General features: G+C 39.3%; 1 protein-coding gene across 1 annotated transcript in view; it reads left to right on the forward strand.

The window, feature by feature from the left end:
• The window catches only part of LOC306850930 (mediator of RNA polymerase II transcription subunit 13-like), a 36,422-nt gene extending 13,437 nt beyond the window's left edge, over positions 1-22,985 (forward strand). The window contains exons 5-30 of the mRNA XM_079386902.1: positions 1,276-1,473; positions 1,558-1,752; positions 4,821-4,980; positions 5,101-5,208; positions 5,306-6,010; positions 6,811-7,027; positions 7,117-7,147; positions 7,236-7,357; positions 7,657-7,741; positions 8,556-8,749; positions 8,842-9,041; positions 10,810-11,714; positions 13,720-13,887; positions 13,967-14,190; positions 14,690-14,879; positions 14,957-15,305; positions 15,387-15,603; positions 16,193-16,384; positions 17,472-17,695; positions 17,787-17,929; positions 18,010-18,168; positions 18,307-18,450; positions 18,927-19,087; positions 19,664-19,828; positions 19,970-20,070; positions 21,364-22,985. Of these exons, the coding sequence (XP_079243028.1) occupies positions 1,276-1,473; positions 1,558-1,752; positions 4,821-4,980; positions 5,101-5,208; positions 5,306-6,010; positions 6,811-7,027; positions 7,117-7,147; positions 7,236-7,357; positions 7,657-7,741; positions 8,556-8,749; positions 8,842-9,041; positions 10,810-11,714; positions 13,720-13,887; positions 13,967-14,190; positions 14,690-14,879; positions 14,957-15,305; positions 15,387-15,603; positions 16,193-16,384; positions 17,472-17,695; positions 17,787-17,929; positions 18,010-18,168; positions 18,307-18,450; positions 18,927-19,087; positions 19,664-19,828; positions 19,970-20,070; positions 21,364-21,496 (5,690 nt within the window). The 3' untranslated portion in view covers positions 21,497-22,985. The remainder of the gene's footprint in view (positions 1-1,275; positions 1,474-1,557; positions 1,753-4,820; positions 4,981-5,100; positions 5,209-5,305; positions 6,011-6,810; positions 7,028-7,116; positions 7,148-7,235; positions 7,358-7,656; positions 7,742-8,555; positions 8,750-8,841; positions 9,042-10,809; positions 11,715-13,719; positions 13,888-13,966; positions 14,191-14,689; positions 14,880-14,956; positions 15,306-15,386; positions 15,604-16,192; positions 16,385-17,471; positions 17,696-17,786; positions 17,930-18,009; positions 18,169-18,306; positions 18,451-18,926; positions 19,088-19,663; positions 19,829-19,969; positions 20,071-21,363) is intronic.
• Positions 22,986-23,532: the final 547 nt, after the last annotated feature.

A 23,532-nucleotide genomic window follows, 5' to 3' on the forward strand; every position in this document is an offset into this window, starting at 1 on the left:
GTTTTTTATTCCAATTGTTCTCACTGTGATGGCTGAAGATTGACTTTGGCAGAGCTCGTTCACAGGGCTTGTGCTCAGTTGTCTGGCTTGTGTTAGTTCATTAACAGTCTCCCCAAGGGCTCTAACGCTTATGTTAGACTCCTGTTATATGTATTTGTAAAAGCAATAATGTTGAATGCCAAGTGCACTCATTCTTATTATCCCTTCATATTTTATTGTCTTGAATAATGGAGTCAAACATCCTCTCAAGTAATGCTTATCTACATGGAAATTGACCGGTAATGTAGCTAGTGCTTATTTACTATAACTGCACTGTGATCTTTCTTGCTTCTATCAATAAGCTTAATTAGCCTATTATAAACTTTTATGAACTCTCTTGCATTGTGAATATTTTTATTACTCGTACACGTGTTGAGACACGCCAAGTTTTCACTTGCCTTGTGTGTTTGGTTTGTGTTAAAGTGTCATGAAACTCCCTGTATCAGCACAGGTCAGATCTCACCACAGTTTTGAATAAAGTGTAATTGTAGGTGTGGAGAGCTTCAGAAGTTGTAGGAGGAGGAGTAGTAGAGATAATGCAACTGTTTGTGCTCCGGTCAGTTTCATTTAGCTTTAAACGGGCTGCATGCAAATATATTATAGCTACACTTTTAAGAAATAAATGCTTTTATTCTGCAACGACGCCTTAATTTGATCAAATGTGAAAGGAAAAAGGTTAAAAATGCTACAAATAAAAATATTTAACATTAATTTACATTTATGCATTTAGCAGACGCTTTTATCCAAAGCGACTTACATTGCATTCAAGTTACAGTTTTTACATTTTATCAGCTCTTGCTTTCCCTGGGAATCGAACCCATGACCTTGGCATTGCTAGTGCCATGCTCTACTATTTGAGCTACAGGAAAGCCTGCATGAAATGCATTAATGCATTTCTTTCGAAACAAATAAAAAATGATGAAATTAATGATATCAAAATAACACAGACACAGATATATAGATATTAATTGCTAGACATATGTTAACATCTATGTTGCATGACACTTTAAAAAGAAATACCTTTGCTCTTTTATTTATTGTCCTGTTTCAGATCTAGTGTGAACTGAATTATTGACCGAGCTCTTGACTTTCATTTTATGGCTTTCTTTGTGGCCCTAAGCAGTTCTCATTCTCATGTTCTCAGGTTACCACAAAGTGAACAGAGACTTTACCAGGAAGTATCACACTTGCAATTACATAGAGACAGTGTCTCATATATTGCCTGTTTTCCTCCAGTGATCCTCTCTCCGTACGGTCTGAGTGGGACTCTGACAGGCCAGTCCTTCAAGCTGTCAGATCCACCGACCCAGAAGTTGATTGAAGAATGGAAGCAGTTCTATCCCATAGGCCCCAACACCAAGGAGGTCACGGACGACAAGATGGATGACCTCGACTGGGAGGACGATTCCTTGGCTGCCGTTGAGGTTGTTGTTGGTAAGTCAGTTGAACGTATTAAGAGTTCAACGTCATCTCAATTAATGTGTAATACGAGTGCAAGTAATCATTTATGTGGTGCAGCTGGGGTGAGGATGGTGTACCCAGCCAGCCTGGTGCTGGTGGCCCAGTCTGACATCCCGGTCGTGGCTACAGTGAGCTCTTCCACCTCCTCGGGCTCTTACTCAGGAGGTCAGCACAGTCACATTGTCCATGGAGATACTGGCATCTCATCAGTCACTCTGACTCCTCCCACTTCACCTGAGGAGGCTCAAGCAGGTACCACCACTATATTCTCAATTATTCTGAATAAATGTAAAAACTAAATTCAAAATGTTTAACTTTGGTTCTACATAATCAATCAACATTTATTTATACAGCCCTTTACAACACTCAAGGTGAACCAAAGTGCTTTCCAATAAAAAGAGAGCAACAAAACAAAAATATAAAGCCAGGAACTAAAATTACATAAAATACACCAAAATGTCACAACATTGCTAGATATTAAAAGCCAGTCTAAATAAATGAGTTTTAAGCTTAGCTTTAAAAAGACCCAGGTCAGTAATGGTGCGCAAATCGGGGGGAAGCTTATTCCAGAGTCTGGGCCCAGCTACAGAAAAAGCCCGATCACCCCAGTGTTTGTACCGTGACCTCGGTACTTCCAGCAAAAGTTGATTTGTCGACCTAAGAACCCTGTTTGGCTGACGAAAAGCCAGCATCTCAGTTACATACAGTGGAGCAAGGCCATTGAGAGCTTTAAAAACAAACAATAAAATTTTAAAATCAACTCTAAAAGAAACTGGAAGCCAGTGGAGTGATTGGGGTGATGTGCTCACGTTTACGTTTATTAGTTAAAAGACGGGCCGCAGCATTCTGCACCAGCTGAAGGCGATTGAGCGACGACTGTGAGACACCAACATAAAGTGCATTACAGTAATCTAATCTTGAACTGATAAAAGCATGAATAGCTTTCTCAAGGTCAGAGCGATTCAAAAAAGTTTTGACCTTGGCCAAAAGACGTAGCTGAAAAAAACTAGCTTTAACCACGCTGTCAATCTGTTTATCAAATTTCAGGCTACTGTCAAAAGCCACCCCGAGATTTCTGACAGTTGGTTGAAGCTGCGTATCAGCGCATCAATGTCAGAAGTTACAGACTCTCCAAATAAAATATATTCAGTTTTTTCCTCATTTAGGTGAAGGAAATTTTGCTCTAACCATAATTTAATGTCATTAATGCAATTAATTAATGATGATGAAAAACTGAGGGATCCAGATTTGTTTTTTTAAGAAGAGGCCTAACCACAGCATGCTTGAAAGCAGCAGGGACAGATCCTGAACTAATACATAAATTAATAAAAGCCAAAAGAAAAGGCCCTGCAGTGGTAAAAACTTCCTTTAGCAATTTGGTTGGAACAAGGTCTAAGGGACAGTTTGTAATTTTCATGTTGCACTACTTCATTAAGAAATGATAATGAGACCGGTTCAAACTGTTCAAACACCACAGAATGTGCTGCAGTGACAATGAAGTCAGTTTCAGGGCTCTTACTAGTGAGTTGTCTGACAGACTCCACTTTATTAATAAAAAAGTGAAGAAAATTCTCACAAGTGGAGACTGAGGCATCAATCAGAGGACAGGTGCGTGGATTCACAACAGAATTAATTGTTAAACATCACCCTGGGACACTGCCCACTATTGGTGATAATATCAGGCAAAAAAAATTGACTTTGCCTCCTTCACAGCCCTCTGGTAATCAGGCACGGGTGGCATCATTTATCCAGGGATCTGCTCTAAGATCTGTGCTTATAAGGGGCAATAGAGTCCAAGATTCCAGAACAAGTTGAATGAAAAGATGAGTCCATAAAAGCACCAGTAAACTCTTCAGCTGTTGAGGAGGTGAGAACGCAACGATAACACGGTGAAGCAAGAGACCTGCTGGCTGTTGATGGTGGGACTGGAAATTCAATAATAATGGGGAAGTGATCTGAGATGGGAGTCTCAGATATTTCAGTAAGGGAGATAGAGAGCCCATGAGAAATAATAAGGTCCAAAGTGTGTCCAATAAGATGTGTGGGTCAGGTTTCCGTCAACAAGGGAAAATCCAAAGTGAGAAATAAAATAGTCATTTAAAATAAAAGTTTTGTTTGTAAGCGATCTGGCGTTGATCAACGCAATGCGTAATGCGTTTTGGCCGGACTGCTGGGAGATGCGTGCAACCGGGCGAAGATTCTCCTTTACGGAGTGCCGTCTGCAGATCCTTACGGGCCGTCGGCAGGCATGTGTGTACTCCGCGTCGAGACCAGTGGGTTGAAGCCATCGGTAACAGTATTCCGAGGAACGCCTCAAGACTTAGCCATCGTACCCTCGAATGAGCTCCGTAAAGCAACGAGGATCATGTGCTGAAGACCGGATCAGGTAGGCTCTTCTTAATCTGACAAGTCTACCGCGCCTTCTGCCACGCTTTCTGTAGCGATTAATGGTAGGCAACGGGCAGGGCACACGACACAGGTGCGAAGGTACGGATGACAGGAATGGCGGTGGCGTCTTAGACTGTCCGCTGGAGCCACAAATGGTAGGTTTCACCATTTCTGAATTTCTTATATTCAGAAGAGTCTGGCGATCAAATACTAACAGCGGTGACGCATTCTGTGTGAAATGTGACAAAATTAATAATAACAATAGAACACAGAGTAAAGGCAGATGGGCAGCCAAACATAATGGCTCCATCTTGGAATGAGCAACGCATAAGTACATAAGTAACTTGATTTCCCTCCGTTTGAGTTAATGGATGTGATTAACATGTTATGTGATTGATTTATATATTTTTTTCTTACAACAGCATAAAATGACATTTTGTGCAGAGCAAAAAAAAAAAAAAATATATATATATATATATATATATATATATATATATATAATGTATATATTATAAACAATCTAGCGTTTTTAGTGTACTTATTTAACATTGATTTGTTTTGTAACGTATTTATTTTTATCAGCATAAGAGTCATTTTAAAGGCAGAGAAGTTGTGAGTGTGATTTTATGGAATATAACTTTTATATAGCAGTTATAACTGTTTATGGTAATTATTTAACAGTAATTATTTATGTGATGTTATTCAATTAATGTATTTTTTGCACAATGTGTTGTATTTTTTTCAAAAATAGTGTTTTATTGAATTTTAATTGTATTTTTGATGTTTTATTTTTGTTATTATTTTAATTAATTTTTTTATTAAATGTTCAGTTATGAATTATGCATAGTTATACCAGACAATCAAAGCACTTGGATTTTCTGTTGCTGTCAAAACATTTAGTTGTAATGACCCCCCCCCCCCCTCTATTGCAGTTTCTCAGCTTGCCCAGAAATGGGTGAAACTCTCAGCTATGTCAGGCGCCTTTAGTGTGGACAGCAGCAGTCATCACGGAGGCAAGATCCCCCGCCGGCTAGCCAGCCAAATGGTGGAGCGAGTCTGGCAGGAATGCAATATTAACCGAGCCCAGAACAAGTATGAATATAAAAACTACAGCTTGACTGATCAGCCAGAGCAAATTACCTGGCAATGGGAAATTTATTGAGTAAAAACAAAGCAATTTCAGGCATTTGGTATGGTTTTTTTTTTTTGCAGGAGAAAGTTTTCAGCCATGTCTAACGGAGTTTGCGAGGAAGAAACGGACAAAGCTTCTGTTTGGGACTTTGTAGAGTCGTCTCAGAGGTCACAGTGCAGTTGCTCAAGGTATGCTCAAGCTGCAACAAATGACCTGTAATTAACAAAGATTAATGAATGTGAATGTAGCCGGTTGATGACATTGAGCTTTCGCTTTTCGTTCCAGGCTTAAGAACCAGAAACAGCGGGCATGTAGCACCCCAGGGCATCCTCCATCTGCTGGCCAGCCTCCTCAGCCCTCTACCAAACACAAGATGGCGGAGAAGATGGAGAAAGGAGATAAGCAGCAGAAGAGGCCCCAGACGCCCTTCCACCACCGTAGCTCTCTGTGTGAAGAACAGCCCAACTTGGAGCAGGGAGATCCTATTCACAGACTGTGTCTGCAGGGCCATGAGGACAGCCGCTACCCCAGCCTCCATCATGCCGACATCACCTCCAGCAAGACCCCAATGATGCACGGCTCAGCTGACGAGATGGCCGGATCCCCTCAGCCCCCGCCGCTCAGCCCGCACCCTTGTGAGCGTGGAGAGGAGATGGCTGATGGCCTAAAGACTTCCTCCTCACCCTTGCACCAACACTTCTACCCTCCTTCCTCTGAGCCCTGCCTGGTGCCCCAGAAACCCCCAGATGATTCTCCACTAGACCCAATGTCCTTACCCTGCCCACCTCCGTACCCAGAGTCCCTAGAAGCCACCCTATACGTGGGCTCCGCCATAAACCCCAACGAGGACATAACGCATAACCCCTGGAGGTACTTTAGAGTGCCTGGTGGGAAGAATGCGGATTTCCACACACCTCAGCTTCCTGTGGTCACGCTCTTTGAGGATGGTAACAGGGCCGGAGGCCAGGATGGTGTTGTGTCAGTTACAGAGTGAGTTCTCCAGCCTTGTGCACTAATAGTGATATGGTGTTAATTATGCACATTTTCTACCTTGAGAAGTGCAATTAAAAATAAATTGAGTTTTTTGGCATAGTAGAACTGAATACCAACAGTTTTCGTTTGGCAGGCAAAATGGATCCTCATAAAACAAATTTAATTGCTTTTCAAAACATGTCCTTGCTTTTTTTAAAAAAGGAAACTTTTTTTTTTTTTTTTTTTACTTGCCCTGAGAATAGGTCAGCCTTTCAACATCTTAAAGTAAAAGGCAAGTTATGCTTCCATAAAGAACATTACTTTGGCCCTTTTGCAAGTCGTTTTGCTTCAGTGGTTGTCAATAACGTCAGGCAGCTTTGCTTATTTTCCATACTACTAATTAGTAATGTTAGTTGATTGCAGTGGCAGATAGGTTGAATTGGCCCAATATTCTGGCCCTATATTAAGATGCACTCTGTGTGACCTAATGAACAGTTAGTCAACAGCTGCTGAAACAATGGCCACTGACTGTTACTTTAACATTTTTCAGGTTACATATATATTAAAAACATTTTTAAATTAACACTTTGATATATATTAAAGCACTAATTTCTTTAAAAGAAAAAAAACTACAGTAATGGGTCTGTCTAAAGATTTTAGTACTACTAATATTAAAAAGTGTCACATTTTTTCCTGAGTATTAAGCTATCATGGTAAATACAAAAAATAAATATAAAAGTAGAATTGGTGTAACTGATCGTTTAGTATTGACTCTTTTCTAACTAGAGAAGTAACACAGTGTGGGGTGATTTTTGCAGGTTTATGTCATCCTCCAAAAGGCCTCTGAAAGTGTCAGAGGACCTGGTGAAGATGTACGAGCAAAAGAAAAACCAGCATCTCTCTGCAGCTGTGTGCGATGGAGACCAGGAGCCTGAATCTGATCCTTATGCTTTTGAGGAAGGAGATGAGGAGTTTTCTTTCTCTGATAAAGACAAAAAGCCTGGAGCCGAGAGGGAGACCGGGAAGAAAAATAAGGTCTGGCAGTGATTTTCTTAGAAAAATGTTGTGTGGTTGAGTTTCTCGGAGTGAGATTTCTTAATTGATTTTTATTTATTTTCTGTTAGAGGGATGATGGCAGTGAGTCATCTTCTGATGGTGAGTATTATTTCCTCACACTTAAATTGATAAAAAAAAATGGTTCATTGTTTCTGGAAATGTTTCTGAGGGTTATCTTTTCACACAGATGCCCAGGGTTCAGGTGGCAGTAAACCACTTCCTACCACCAGCTTGTTTCTTGAGACCGATCTGGTCGTGTCCATTAATGACCTGGACAACCTCTTTAACTCTGACGAGGATGACCTGACGGTTAGTACTCGTATGAACTCACCCAGCTACCTGTGATGTGGAAAGTGAGAGTGCTAGCGGTCCTAACTTAACTGAAGCGTAACATCATAATACACTTTTTTCAGTAACTTTTTTGTATGAATCACGTTTGTGAAGCTTCGGCAGTAATGAATCTGTTGGAAACAGTGATATCCAAATTTTTCTAATGATCTCCTACCTCATTAGAAAAACTTTTAGGTGGTTATAAAGTTGTTTATTTGCTGAACTAGGGGAACAGTAGAGCAATTAAAGTGAGCATTTCTTTGTCTTACTCCAAACAGCCTGGATCCAGGAGAGCTGCTGGTGGAGCAGAGGAAAAATTTGGTGGGAAAGAACCAAAACCTGCTGCGCCAGACCCCCTGCCTTGTATGTGCCTCAATTCATGACCCCTGCTGAATCTGCATCATTACGGAAACATTTGTTCTTATAACTGTTACTGGAAGTGTCTGAGCAGTTTGGTTTAGAATATGTTAGAATGAGTTCATATTATCCATAGAGAAATTAGGAATTCTGAAGTTTATGCTGTTAAGACCGTAGAAATGCCTTATATATTGGTACCATATTGGATATTGGCAGATATTGGAGCTATAAATTTAAATATAAAAAAAATATATAGTGTTATTTATTTAAACATTTTTTTATACATTAAAAATATATTTAAATATATATTTTTTCATTGTTGATATCTGATCTGAAATGAGTTGCTTTGGCAACTAACAGATAAAATGTAGAAGTACTCAAATTATTAAAAATAAAACTGAAGAAAAATGTTTTAATTTTGTTAATTTTAGAACTTAATGTACAAACTTTTATATAACAAAATTACTAAAACTTAAATTAGAATAAAAACTGAAAATATTAAAATAATTTTCAATCTATTTCAAACTATTAATGATTAACTACAATAGTAACTGCTATAACACTGCTAACAATTGCTTTTTATGTTTTGTTTTGTTTTTTATTTGGAAATTCTATAGCATTATCATATCAGATATTTATTGGTTGTTACATGATCTCCTACCTATTGCTCCTACTCAGAGCTACATGTTTTCTCAAACAAAAACTGTCTCAGTGCTGCACAAGTCATCACAGACTGAGACGTTAATGGCAAGCATCTGTTACCTATTTTCTATTTATAGTGCCAAAATTCTGTTCCTTCATTGTGTGTTTATTGATCTAGGCTCTGCAGACCTGCACCAGATGTTCCCAACCCCTCCGTCACTGGAGCAGCACATCATCATGGGCTACTCTCCTATAAACATGGGCAATACGGAATCAGCAGCTGGCCTCTCTCTCCTCGATGGGGCCATCAGCGGGAACTTCAAGATGGAGGTGGAGGAGGGTTTCTGCAGCCCCAAACCTTCAGAGATTAAGGTAGGACTTAATTACTGCTGTGAATTCCCAGGGATATTTTCATGAAGAGGTATTTTGTGACACAAGACTCTTTTTCTTTATTGTGTCTTCAGGACTTCTCCTACGTGTTTAAGCCAGAGTCCTGCCAAGCGCTCATCGGATGCTCCCTTTACGCCCCTCTGAAGACGCTGCCCAGCCAGTGTCTGCTTCCCATCAAGCTTCCAGAAGAGTGTTTGTACCGGCCCAGCTGGACAGTCGGCAAACTGGAGATGCTACAACCGATGGCAGCCATGACTTTTCTCAACAAGGACAGGTACAACAGCCAAGAAAATGAGGGATTTTACTTTCCCCCTCTAGTAGATTTTAGTGTTTCACAGTGTTGATTGTTCTTTTGCAACAAACAAACCTTTAATGAGACATTGAGTAATTCAAGTTTCATCAGCTTGTTGGCATGTTTGGAAGCCTAAAAGGCTTTTAAACAGATTGATTTACCTTATTTGGGGGGGGGTATATTTAGCAGGTGGTGGTTAAAGTAAGTGGGTCAGGTTTTTAACAAGCACAGAACACACTCCTCTGCTGTTTGTGGTCCAAGCAGCTGCCATCCCAAAATAGACATTCAATATTAATGATAGTGCAGCCTTACTTGAGGAATGTGTCCAGAGCATTGAATTAGAATTTAGGATGTGTACCTGCATCTAACTGCAAAACTAACAAAAACGAAGCTATTTTGCAGCAACTTACTAACTGTTTCCAATGATATTTTAGTGGATTAATGAAGTCAGTTTCCACAGGTGACTCAGTTCTGAGCAGACTAACCACAGGTGTACTTTCACTTAAACTGTCAGAGAAGGAAAGAGATGCTGATTCACTGGTTGTTTTTTTTTCTTCCTCAAGTTACTCTATAACGCTTGTAAATTTTGTGGTGTGATGCAGAGAAGTGGTATGCAGTGTTTCAGAAATGGCACAGTATGGCATGACAGTATGCACTTACACAGTTTACACAAACATACCCAGAAGCCTCAGATCAGTTTCTTGGCAAAGAAAATTTATGAAAGGCTGAATATGGTTTATTTTACATTACACAATGTTATTGTAATTAACTGTTTGCCCACCTAATCTGTTTCTATTTGGCAAGCCAGAGCAGATCAACACTACAGTCGTTTTTGTTTAGTAAGATTTTTTTTTTTCAATAAATTGATACTTTTATTGAGCAGGGATGCATTTGATTGATCGAAATTGACAGTAAAGACATTTATAATCTTACAAAAGATAAATACTGTTCTTTTAAACTTGAAGAATCTTGAAAAATAAGTTACCAAAATAACACCAAAACATTAAGCAGCACAGCTATTTTCGAAATGAATAAGAAGAGATGTTTCTTAGGCACCAAATCAGCATATTTGAATGATTTCTGAAGAATCATGCGACACTGAAGACTGGAGTAATAATGCTGAAAATTCAGCTTTGCCATTATAGGAATATAAAAAAAAATATGTGTGTTTGTAGATAAGCTGTTAATTTAATAATAATATTTCAAAACAACATTACTGTTTTACTCCATTTGTGTTCAAATAAATCTAGCCTTGTTGAGCATAAGCGACATGAAGAACAGCTTACCACAAACACAAACTTATTGAATGGTATATTGGGACACACATCTTTCTTGAGCACATCCACAAAGCCCTTTACTACACCTACTTAATCTGTTTCTATTGGCTAGACGGTGCAGGCATATGTTGCAGCTTTTATGCTGAATCTTAACACAGAGTTTGGCAATGAATCACTTTAAAAACTTTAAACAGTGAATCAGGAATTAAATTCACTTGACTTGGAGTATTTTAGGAGGTAACTAAAGATTTCCACTGTGTGACGAGCAAAAAGTAGCAAAATGGTACTAAATTGTTTTTTTTTAAAATCGTTTTAGATTATTTCTATTGTTTTGTACTTTTAAACTAAACACTGTTCTTTCTGTCACTCATTTGGCTTGAAATGTACACTTGTTCTATTTATCTTCAGAATAAATGCCAGTTGGTTTGATATTTTAGCCACTATTTGAAACACTTTCTCCTTTTCTTTAACAGTAACATCCCTAGTGTAGGAAGTGCAGTTGAGCAGGACCAGAGCTGCACCCCTCAGACACACAACACCTTTATGTCTAACAGCGCCCCGCCCAGCAACAGTGGCGCTGGCATCCTGCCCTCCCCTGCCACCCCTCGAATCTCCGCTCCAACGCCACGGACACCTCGGACCCCACGTACCCCCAGAGGCCCTGCCAGCGTCCAGGGCTCGCTGAAATACGAGAACTCCGACCTCTACTCTCCCGCCTCTACGCCCTCCACCTGCAGGCCTTTAAATTCGGTCGAGCCGGCCACTGTGCCCTCCATCCCAGAAGCTCACAGCTTATACGTGACCCTCATCCTCTCCGAGTCGGTCATGAACCTCTTCAAGGACTGCAACTTTGACAGCTGTTGCATCTGCGTCTGCAACATGGACATTACAGGGGCGGATGTGGGCGTCTACATCAGCGATCCCAACATGGATTCACAGTACTCAAGTATGGACCCCTGCTCCTGTGGTTTTAGCGCGGTCATGAACCGTCGCTATGGCAACGGGGCAGGCCTCTTTCTGGAGGACGAGCTGGACATCATGGGACGGGGTTCGGATTCTGGACGGGAGACTGAGAAGCACTTTGAGGCTGTACGCACAGCCTCCCTTCAGAGAGGGGCGGCCCTTAAAGAGCAGGTCCCAGATGATCTTATCCTCCTGCTGCAGGATCTGTGCACTAACCCCTTCTCCCCAATCATCAGACCAGAACATCCCAGCACCAGTCTCAAGCCCCCCATGCGCCTGGAGGAGAGGGACTATTACAGTGACTGCTACTTGGCTCTGGAGCATGGCAGACAGTTCATGGACAACATGTCTGGAGGAAAAGTCGATGAGACGCTGGTCAAGAGCTCCTCTTTACACCACTGGGCCAAACGCAACGGTGAGACTTCCTCTGTGATGATGTTGATGATTTTTTTTTTTTATTCTTTTAGTTTTATTTTTACACTCGTTCAGTGCAAGGATTTTAGCAGTGGTTCAAACCCAAAGAGCTGGGGCCCACTAGAGGTCCACAAGATGACTAAAAGTAATTTAAATGAATACGTTATCAACGTTTCTTTCCAGTTTAAAGGCAGATTTTTGCTCCTAAGTGAAAGTTGTAGAAACCAGACCATTAATTGTGGTTTTAAACCACTCTTTTTATTGTCAGAAAACAACAAACACTTCACGTTTTTGAATTCTTTACACTTTTACAGTTATTTTTCCTTAACAGAATAATCTTAATATAAAAAAAACAGTTTCTTATTTTCTGCATGTTCTAATGAGTGATATATCAAATCATAAAACGGGTTTGCCTGACATTGATGCGTACCTTCAGCACACTTTGTAGTGCAGTGAAATTAATATATTTTTAGGAATGCATAATATAGGAATTTAGCATAATATTTAGGTCATGATATCCAGTTAAAACCTCAACACCTTAGTAAAAATGTATCTATATGTTTTCTCGGTATTTGTACAAACAAACGTAGTCTAAATACATTTAGTACAAATGAACAAACACTATAGCTTAATCGCAAAAAATACAATAATTATATTCTATTACTCCTTTAATACAGGTCTACATTACAAATATAATAATATTTGATATGACTATTCCACATTTCTACCACAATACCATGGTGTACTTGTTACTACAGTGAGTCTATGGTAAATGATGGTGATTTGTAGATTGAAGGCTTTTTGACTGTATCGTTGCACACAGTGTTTATGCTGTTTGTCAGCGCTGTTTCATCTGGCTGTAAACTAGTAAAATCAGTGAGTAATTTGTGTTCTTCACTGTTTTAAGCACTTCACACTGGATCTCACAGCGCAGTTTAGTGCTTGTGTGACCGAGTCTTGATGAACAAGCAAAGGCATCTGCTCTAGTGAGCTCGTGCTGTGCTGCCGTTTGAACTATGAGTTGAGCGGATAAATGGTCCAAGTAGCGCCGTTTCGTTCTGCTTCTGGCATATAAACATTATATCGAACATTTATCAAGCACTTGATATTGTTTTATCGAGGAAAGTTATATTAGCCCTAGCTGTGAGTCTGAGTTGCTTATAACATTCTTCTGGGAACAATGTGCACCATTCTATCAGATTTATAAGGTAAATCATTTATAAACCTATGCCAACACCGAAGAATACATCATTATCCTTCTAAATATGCTAACTGTTAATTGTGACTTTAAAATAAAAGTTTAAACCCTCACTTTGATTTTGCATGTTTTGATATCCTCATATTCTTGTTCAAGAAATGACTGCATTGTTTATGCATTTCTATCATAAAGAATTGCCAAATATGAAAGATTATGTGGACATGTCACAGATTTTGTGGCGTACATCAGAATGAAACCGACCAAACCAAGCAGGATTTGGTTCAGTCTAGGGCTGTGCAATTAATCGAATTCGATTATCATGCGTATCTCATCAATAAAGCCGGTTTGTCTGCGATTAATTTGAACGTGAGATTGCCTAGCTTGTCAGTGAACTACGACTGTGTAGTAAATGCCACTCCATCTGAAAGCAGGTGATGGTGATTTACTACTAATCACGAAACCGGCTTTACTGATGAGATGCGCATGATAATCGAATTCAATTAATTGCACATCCCTAGTTCAGTCCATGGGTTCTTGATTGGATGAAGGCAGAACAGAATGTGAGCTTGTCGATTGTAAGAAAAGGGTGAAATATTGGAGAGGTCCAGCATGTGTCACCAGAACAGTCCAGTTATAGATATGTAGATACTCTAAACAGATATTGTGAACTTTCATTTCATGCAGACCTGTAGCAAATTCTGCTAGTAACCAACAAAACAGCTTTCTCAGACTAAATGGGTTTATGAGTAAATCTATTTGAAGTCAAAGCCGGTGTTTGTAAAACACTCCACTTTCTGTGTTCTTGCAGCTTTCGATATGAACATGCTGTTCTCCCAAGACGTGCTGAGGATGCTGCTGTCGCTGCAGCCTGTCCTGCAGGACACCATTCAGAAGAAGAGGTCTGTGCGTTCTTGGGGAGTCCAGGGCCCCCTCACCTGGCAGCAGTTCCACAAGATGGCTGGCAGGGGATCGTACGGTAGGCATAACTCAACATACACATCCTCTGCATCATTTATATATGATACAGGCATATTTACACAACTCCTTTCTCTCAGGCACTGATGAATCTCCAGAGCCCCTCCCTATCCCCACCTTACTGGTGGGTAATGAGTATGACTTCGTGGTGCTGTCTCCTTTTGCTCTGCCATACTGGGAGAAGCTTCTGCTGGACCCCTACAGCTCTCAGCGGGACATTGGATACATGGTGGTGTGTCCTGACAATGAAGCCCTGCTTAATGGAGCCAGAACTTTCTTCAGAGACTTGACAGCTGTATATGAGGTTAGAACATGCTAAATTATGAACTCACAACGTGATTTGCGCATTTATTTATAATAATGTATACTATGTTCAACTTTATCCACATTTGTACAGTAAACTTGTGTAAAACTATTATATAATATATAGCAAATCTCAACTGCCTGCTTTATTTCATTGCAAAATGAAAAAAATGTATGTGAAGTCTATCTTTTTCCACATTTGTACAGCACACTCATGTAAAGCAATTATATGGTATATTGCAAGCCTCAACCACCTGATTATTTCTTGTAAAATTACAAAACTATTATTATTATTATCGCCCAGCTCTTTAAGTTTTTTATATTTCCAACACTGTCTACATACATACACTAAGTGTGACTATAAGGCATAAAGATGATATATTATGATGTCATGAACAGGAATTTCATGGTTTTCTGTAAAGCTGCTTGGAAACAATGTGTATTGTGAAAAGCACTATACAAATTAAATTCACTTGACATGATTTATTATTGTTTGACAGTCATGTCGGCTCGGTCAGCACAGGCCGATCGCCAAGACTCACACTGATGGCATTGTGACGGTGAGCGATACTGGATCCAAAGCTCTCACGGATCAGACTGCCACTGACTGGCTCCCAAAAACCATCAACAGCAGCAGCGAGGCATTTAACAAGCTCAAACTCTACGCACAAGTGTGCTGTCATGACTTGGGTATGTGCACAAACAAATTATGATGTTGTGCGGACAAGGTAAATGCAACAGTCTTGTATTATTTCTTATCTCTTCAGCGTCCATTCTGGCATCCCAGTCTTTGGACAGCTCGCTGCTTTCCCAGCGAAACCCAACCAGCTCTACACAAACTTCCAGCACTGGCAGCCCTGTTACAGCCACACAGAACACCACCCCATCCACCAACAGCACCTCCAACACTACCACCACCACATCCACCACTTCTTCCTCTTCCTCCTGCTCTCAAGGCATAGGCACAGGCACCATGCCGTCTTCCAAGCCCAATTCACTGCCTCCTTTCGGGGGCTTGCAGTCCAGCCAGCCGAGTGGTGGTCAGAGTGCAGGGACTCTGGGGGATGGCACATCGGCCACCAGCCAACCTCAGGTCCAGTATGAGCCTGCAGAGAGGTACCACCTTTCATATCCAAACAATCTTGTTACTAATTCTCTCAGATGTGATCTCTGATCTGTGTTTTATCTGTGTAACAGCACAATGGAGAGAGAGAAGGTGGGGGTGCCGACTGACGGAGACTCCCATGCTGTCACCTATCCTCCTGCTATAGTGATCTACATCGTAAACCCGTTCAGCTATGAGGAGATGGGCCAAGGCGGCAATTCTAGCATGTGGACGATGAGTCTTCTTCGATGTTATCTAGAGATGCTTCAGTCTCTTCCTCCTCACATCAGGAATGCCGTATATGTCCAAGTAAGAATCCATCTGATCTGTGTTTTCTGACTCTTAGGGTGCTTTCAGACCTGTAGATCGTTTGCTTTGCTCCGAAACAGGGATTCATTTGTTACATTGTTGAATTTTCTTCTTGGTTCGGTTCGCTTTCACACGGCAACATTGCAAAGCGTACCAAAATGTGTTTATGCAAGTCACATGTGAGTAAAGCTGTCCTCTTATTGGTCAGAGTTCACTTGTTTACGTTCCTCTGCGTCATTCATCAAGATGGATTGACAAGTTTGCTCCGCGGGCTTATTGCGGCTTTATAGCTGTTCTGGCAAACGCAAAACGAATGTAGCTGTCATTGCTCTCTAATATATCTATCTCACTTGCATTCACAATATAATTTGTTACATTTATATATCTTCAAGGAGGTCTCGGTACGCTTGTTTGGTCCGCTTTTGGTGCGCACCCGAGTGCGATTTGCTGCTTTCTCACCTGCCCAAACGAACCGCACAAAGAGGGAAAACGAACTCTAGTGCGATTCAACCGAACTAAATGAGGCAGGTGTGAAAGCACCCTTAACCTCACGTTGCTTGGATCTAAACATCCTGTTTTCTTTTACCAGATTATACCTAGCCAGTACTTACTGCAGCCGGTCTGGAGTGAGGAGCGCCATATATATGCACAGCACCTGAAGTCTCTGGCTTTCTCAGTTTACACTCAGTGCAGACGGCATCTGCCAACCTCCACTAACGTCAAAACTCTAACAGGCTTCGGCCCCGGCCTGGCCATTGACACTGCACTACAGAGCAAAGAGGTACTCCTAATAATTGCCAATATATTAGACAAAGGGTTTTCAAATTAAATAGATTTCAATACAGACTAGTCAAATGTTATATATCTGCTTCTTTCATTCTTTTTAAAAGTGTAATTGGGGCTCAAAGGGAGTCCTAGAAGGTCTGTGGTAAAGTTCAGAGGGGGAAAAAATTATGAATTGGTAATAATGATTGTTATGAATAATTAATAATGAATAATTAATAATGAATTGATTCATTTTATTCATCACTTTGTTGATATTTTACATGTTTTTTTCTGTTAAAAAAAAAAAAGTTAGTAATTTTATTGGTCACAGTATAAAAGCATATTTATACATGAAAATATACACTATCGGTCTAAAGTTTGCAAAAATAAAATTTTTGAATGTCTGAATTCTCATCAAGGCCCTTTATTTGATCTTAAATAAAGTATTAAAAATAAGATATTTTTTTTACTATTTACAATGGTTTTTCTATTTTTAATATTTATATATTTAATTGTAATTAAATATTTTTAATTTTAATATTTAAAATATAATTTTAAATTGCTAACTTGGTGTTCAGTTATTATCAATTATTACTGGTGCTCAATTATTAATCATGGTACTGATACTGATTCTCTGATGAATAGAAAGTTCAATTCACATCATAAATTTGAAATATAATTTTTTTTCTAACATTATTAATGTCTTTACTGTCATTTTCAATTCATTTTAATGACTCCGTGCTGAATTAAAATATATAAATTATTTTTTTTTATCTTTCTTTACCTTTCTTTATTTACATTTTTCTTACCCTAAACGTTTCAGCAAAAGCTCTTTTCAGCATTGATGATAAGAGATGTTTCTTGAGCTTTTTGACCAGTAGTGTATAGCTGCCTTATTTTAAAATGAGGTCTTTCAAAAGGATCATCCCATTTTGGGGTCTGTGGCATGAAAAATAAATGAAGGCTTGAACCTGAGATTACACACACACAATTTTCCAGGAACAATGATCAGTTGTGCAGTTTTCATACATAAAAAAAAATATTGAGAAAAAGGGCTATGTAATAAATCATAGTATTGACTTCTTGGTCCTTGCCCTCCTCAGAGACCAGATTGTTTACATCTCTACGCACCGCCGTTCGTCCTGGCACCAGTGAAGGACAAGCAGACAGAGTTGGGTGAGACTTTTGGAGAGGCTGCCCAGAAATACAACGTGTTGTTTGTGGCCTACTGCCTGTCACATGACCAGAGGTGGCTCCTGGCTTCATGCACAGACCAGTACGGAGAGCTGCTGGAAACCTGTGTCATCAGCATCGACGTACCCAACCGGTGAGCACTCAAGAGTTGGTGTTTGATTGACTTTGTTTGCTCAAGCCCAGGCCTCTGTTTGTGACTAGGGCATTTGTGCGTTTTCATACAGAGCTCGGAGGAAAAAGGGCTCTGCACGACGACAGGGCCTTCAGAAGCTTTGGGAATGGTGCCTGGGCCTCGTACAGATGACCTCACTTCCTTGGCGCATTGTGATTGGCCGGCTTGGAAGGATAGGTCACGGGGAGTTACGTGGTAGGTCTTGCAATTATTATACGTGTTTGGCATCATGTGCCCTTTGCTATTGATCTAACAGCTGTTTTTGCTCCAATCAGATTGGAGTATTATGTTGAGTAGGCGAAACTTGCAGTCTCTCAGCAGACGTCTGAAGGAAATGTGCAGGATGTGCGGCATCTCTGCCGCGGACAGTCCCAGCATCCTCAGTACCTGTCTAGTTGCCATGGAACCGCAGGCTTCCTTTGTCATCATGCCAGGTAATTAATGTGGTGCTTTCACACAGAGCGCTTGTTCTGTACTTTGTCTTTGTTCATTGTATCCTTTCAGACCTTTAGAATCTTTTGAATATTTGATGAAAGTTCATAATTTTCCCTCCCTTTTCTGTCTCTCCATAGACTCAGTGTCCACGGGCTCTGTGTTTGGCCGCAGCACGACCCTGAACATGCAGTCGCAGTTAAACACTCCTCAGGATACCTCCTGCACTCACATCCTCGTGTTCCCCACTTCTGCCGGCCTCCAGGCCTTCAATCCCAACAACGGTCAGACACTTTCACATCCACCTCACCAAGCACTTATTAAAGGGATAGTTCACCCAAAAATGAAAATTGTCATTAATTACTCACCCTCATGTCTTTCCAAACCATAAGGCCTTTGTTCATCTTCAGAACACAAATGAAGATATTTTTGATGAAATCCGAGAGCTTTCTGATCCTCCATAGATAGCAAGACTTCTACCACGTTCAAGGTCCATTAAGGTGCCCAGGACATTGACATAATAGTCCATGTGACATCAGTGGTTGAACCGTAACTTTATGAAGATACAAGAATATTTTTTGTACCTTTCTTGGTATATAAAAATATCTTCATTTGTGTTTAGAAGATGAACAAAGGTCTTACAGGTTTGGAACGACATGAGGGTCTTTAATGACAGAATTTTCATTTTGGGGTGAACTAAGCCTTTAATTGTTCTTTTAATTGTTAAGCAGGTTAATATACTTTCTCATTGTGTTTGCAGATGTCACGGATGGCATGGGCGGCATGGATGGAATCTTAGACCTGCTGGCAGAGAATGACCTGGTTGATCCTGATCTCATTAACATCTTACCCAACTCCCCCACCACCTCCCCAGTACAGTCGCCAGGTTCACATTACCATCACGGAGGAGACGGCAGCAAGGTAAACCGATTTGCTTTTTGAAGAATTTCTGCATATAATGCCAGTCAATATTTTTTAAAGAAGTCTCTTATGCTTACTAAGGCTGCATTTATTTGTTAAAAATACAGTAAAAGTAATATAGTGAAATATTATTACAATGTTTTTTTTTATTACAACGATTTATTTGAATATTTTAAAATGTCATTTAATTCTAATATGATAATTTGGTGATCAAAAAAACATTTCTTCTTATTACCAGTATTGACAACAGTTTTGCTGCTTAATATTTTTGTGGAAACAATTTTTTGTTTATTATATGATGAATAGAAAGTTTAAAAGAACAGTATTTGTTTGAAATGGTTTAAATTTTTTGTTTCAAAATTCAAAATTAGTTTCAAATAAACTGTTAAATTTATTTCATTTTTGCTAATTAAAAGTTGTTGTTTTCTTCCCAAAAAGTATCATGAACTAAATTTACATGTAATGAGAAATTATTTAGAATTTTATCCATGCTATTACATAACTATTTTAAGCAGCTGTAGTCATTTCTCATAGCTCTGAATTCACCCTCTCGCTGTCTTTCTCTCCCGTCCTCAGGGCCAGAGCACAGACAGGATGGAGTCTCACGACGAGTCTCCCAACATCCTCCAGCAGCCCATGGCTCTGGGCTACTTTGTGTCAACGGCTAAAGCCGGCCCACTGCCTGACTGGTTCTGGTCTTCCTGCCCACAGGCAAAGAACCAATGTCCTCTCTTCCTGAAGGTAAGCTGTTCAGTTAATGTAATAATCATTTCACTCAAGAGATACATTACAGCTTTATTGTCCAAATCATGCTTCACAATCTAATCTGTTTAACAGAGCTGCAGTGGTGTCATATAATTAATGTTTTTATCTTCCTGTCAGGCTTCTCTGCACCTTAATGTTTCGTCAGTGCAGTCAGATGAGTTGCTGCACAGTAAACACTCTCACCCTCTGGACTCCAGCCATACCTCAGATGTGCTCAGGTATCAGCTGGACCCCTTACAGACACCCTTCCCTATCTCCCTTGTCTCTAATATATTTTTGTACATTTATCAAATTATTCCACATGGTGTAATCCTCATTGATGCTTTTTCATAGTTGTTGGAGCTTCCATAAATCCACTTTACAAGGACAGCAACTGATCTATGCTACATTCCAGACTGGATTTGATTTATAAATAAATTGCTTTCCAGAAAGTATTTCTTTTAAAGCCATTAAACACAGTTTATTTAAAGGAATAATTCACCCCACAGTCATCATATTCTCGCAATCATGTTTCAAATCAATGGGAATTTCATTCCCACCATTAGAAGTTCATTCCACCGAAACATTGACGCTTCAAAAATGTTCATTAAGACATTGTTAAAGAAATCCATATGAATTAAGCAGTTAATCTCAGTCTTCTGAGGAGACATGATTTTTAGCATTTTAACTAAGATTTGTTAATACAACTGCATTTATATAGTTGACTTATTGGGGCCCCTCTGGACATTTGCAGAGGCCCTTTGTTGAGAACCACTGCTTCAAATGATGAACCGATATAGTGTAGGCCTCTAATCACAAATCTCATCAAATATGCTCAGTAGAAGCTCAAAATATGTACATTGATCAATGTTAATATGAGCGAAAGTCTAAATTAAATCTGTTTAGAAAGAGATTGTGTCTCTTCAGAAGACTTAAACCACTTGATTCACATGGTGTAATTTTACAACGAATTTTATTAACTTTTTGAAATGTCAGTTTTAATGAAATGGAGTTCCAATGGAGGTGACATTTAAAAAAAATAATGTAGGTTTAAATTTAAGATTGATTGAATTCGAAATGCATACTTTTTAACAGAATTTTTCACAATGAACAGATTTATGCTGATTCCAAGCAATTACATTTTCAAAACGGATTTATTCAAATTTCTTAGAATCAGCACAATTAAATAATGTGAATATTTAATAATGTCATTATGCTATGTTTTTCTTATTTTTGTGTACAGAAATCTTACCCGTTTCATTTATTTATGTGTGCGTGACAAATATACATCATAGTAAGTTTATTAGTTTATGGGAAAATTGTGGAATCCAAATGGATGGAAATTTGATTTGCAATTCAAATACATAAATCTTAAATTTAGGCCTAAATATATTTTGAGTGCATTTTGAAAATAAATGCAAGTCTTATGTGTTTGGAATGACATGAGGATGTGTATTTAATGAAATAATTGTCATTTTTAGATGAACTATCCACATTTTAAAGGATTTCTTACACGTTTGTTGTTTTCACAGATTTGTGCTGGAACAGTACAACGCCCTGTCATGGCTGACCTGTGACCCGGCGACTCAGGACCGGCGCTCTTGTCTGCCCGTGCACTTTGTTGTGCTCAACCAAATGTACAACTTCATAATGAACATGCTCTAACAAACGAGGGGTTCTGCACAAGTGTTGCCATGATTTCTCACAACAGACCCCGCAGAGATAAAGCATCACTGCACTGCCGCCGCAGGCTGGGCAAAGCCACTTCAATCAGACAGCGCACTTACGGCAAAGCCAGGCTGCCCAGTTCATGCCAAGTGTCCATCTCACAGGAACTGGAGGCAAAAGAACTAGTTCATCTCAATGAACTCAAAGGCCTAAAAGTGCAGTTTGGGTCAAGTTTTATCCAGTTTGAAATGCCTGCATATATCTTATTTATTGTACGTTTTTAAATGTGTAATTTCTTAATCTTTTATATTATATAAAGACAGGAAGCTGCATATTGCCTTCCTAAATGAATTGAAAATGGTTTGTCATGTATGTAATTGTCTTAATTACAGAACCGACAAGTGAATTTGCTGTAGGTTGCTTTTAGAGGAATATTTAGAGAAATATTTTCTCCACAATTTTTACTGTCACAGTGTACAGATGAAGTATACAGGAGCTCACGTTCTTACCTTTGTGTGGTGGGGACTTTAAGATAGGCTGTAGCTACAGAATTCCTGTACAGCAATTTAATGTGTTCAAATAAGAGGACAAGAGGTACATTGTCGGATTATATATTTTATATCACAGATTTAGAGAATTGTGTGTATATAAATGTGTACATACAATTGTGTGCCGCTATGGATGGTGCAGCCAATGTTTTAGGAATAAAGTGTGTAAAACCTGAAACCCGTGGTCGTCATTGCACATTCTGCTTGATTTTGAACAAATATCTTGGGTTTCTAGGGAAAAAATGAGACACCGTATTGCAGGAGGTTTCATCATACTCTCCAGGTATGATAAGCCCTCGAGGGAGAAATTGCTGTGCATTTATTCTGCTCAAATCCCTGTGAAATGACATGGTGCTATTCTCATCAGGCCTGTTGGCGCGTCCTGGCGACTGGCATATGCGCTCGTTTCCTGATGGAGCTGCACCAGAGGCTGAGCTATGAATGTGTGCTGTTAATAGTATTGAAACTTCATTGAGATCCTGGGCACTGCATTACTCTCTATATTGTCGTCATACTTTTGGCATGATGGTATGGTTAAGGAGTCATGTACCCAGCTGCATGTGCTACTGCTGATAAAAGTACCTTCATCTGTAGTGTCAAAATATTTTCATTTTGTTCTGCAGTCTGTCTTGGAAATTGCTCATTTGAAAGATGTGAAATTCCTGCAGGCATGGAAAAGTGCATAAAATTATAAGTATTATATGAATTGTTTTTTTTACTTAAGACATTTATATGTCCCAGGGCTTGATTTTTATTAAAAGAGATTTCAACAGTTTTTTTTTTTTAATGCATTAAGGTTGCATTAAAATTAGATTTTTTAAACTCATAATTTATTTTTGCTATTTAATGTGTACAGGTTTTACTACTTTAAATTTAAGTTGTATGTCTTAAAACATGGAAATATATTGTTTCAATAAAAAATGAATGTTTTGACTGTCCCTCGGAGCTGGTGTCATTTTCACCACAACCTAAGATTCTGCCCCAATCAAGCCTTTTCAAAAGTTAGTTTTCATCGTGAAGAGCTTGAGATGAGTTATGGGACGTGTTGTATTAACAAACAAAAAAAGAAAAAACGAGGTAAATATCCCTGTTAACGGAACAGTTTTTTCTTGTCCGTCATTTCCAGTCAAATTTGGACAGTTATTCAAAACGTGTGAAAAAATAATATACTGTAGTATGTAGTAGGCCTACAACCGGAACAAAAACGAATTGAACCGAAATGTGTGAGAGATTATTACAGTATTTTTATTTTGCTATCAAAATGTTTAACAGTAGTAAAAAATAATTGTAAATTAGTAACAATTTTATATATTCTGTTGAAAATATGGTTACATGTGCAGCAGGTGGCGCTCTCGCGCTTTCATTACATCCTGAAGCCTCTGAAGAACTTCCTCCTCTCAGGTGGACGAAAACATGTCCACACATGATGCTTGCTATCATATCGACTATCTGAGCAATTCAAGTACATTCTACAAAAATACATTT

This window comes from Barbus barbus, assembly GCF_936440315.1.
Source record: "Barbus barbus genome assembly, chromosome: 31".
Lineage (NCBI taxonomy): Eukaryota > Metazoa > Chordata > Actinopteri > Cypriniformes > Cyprinidae > Barbus > Barbus barbus.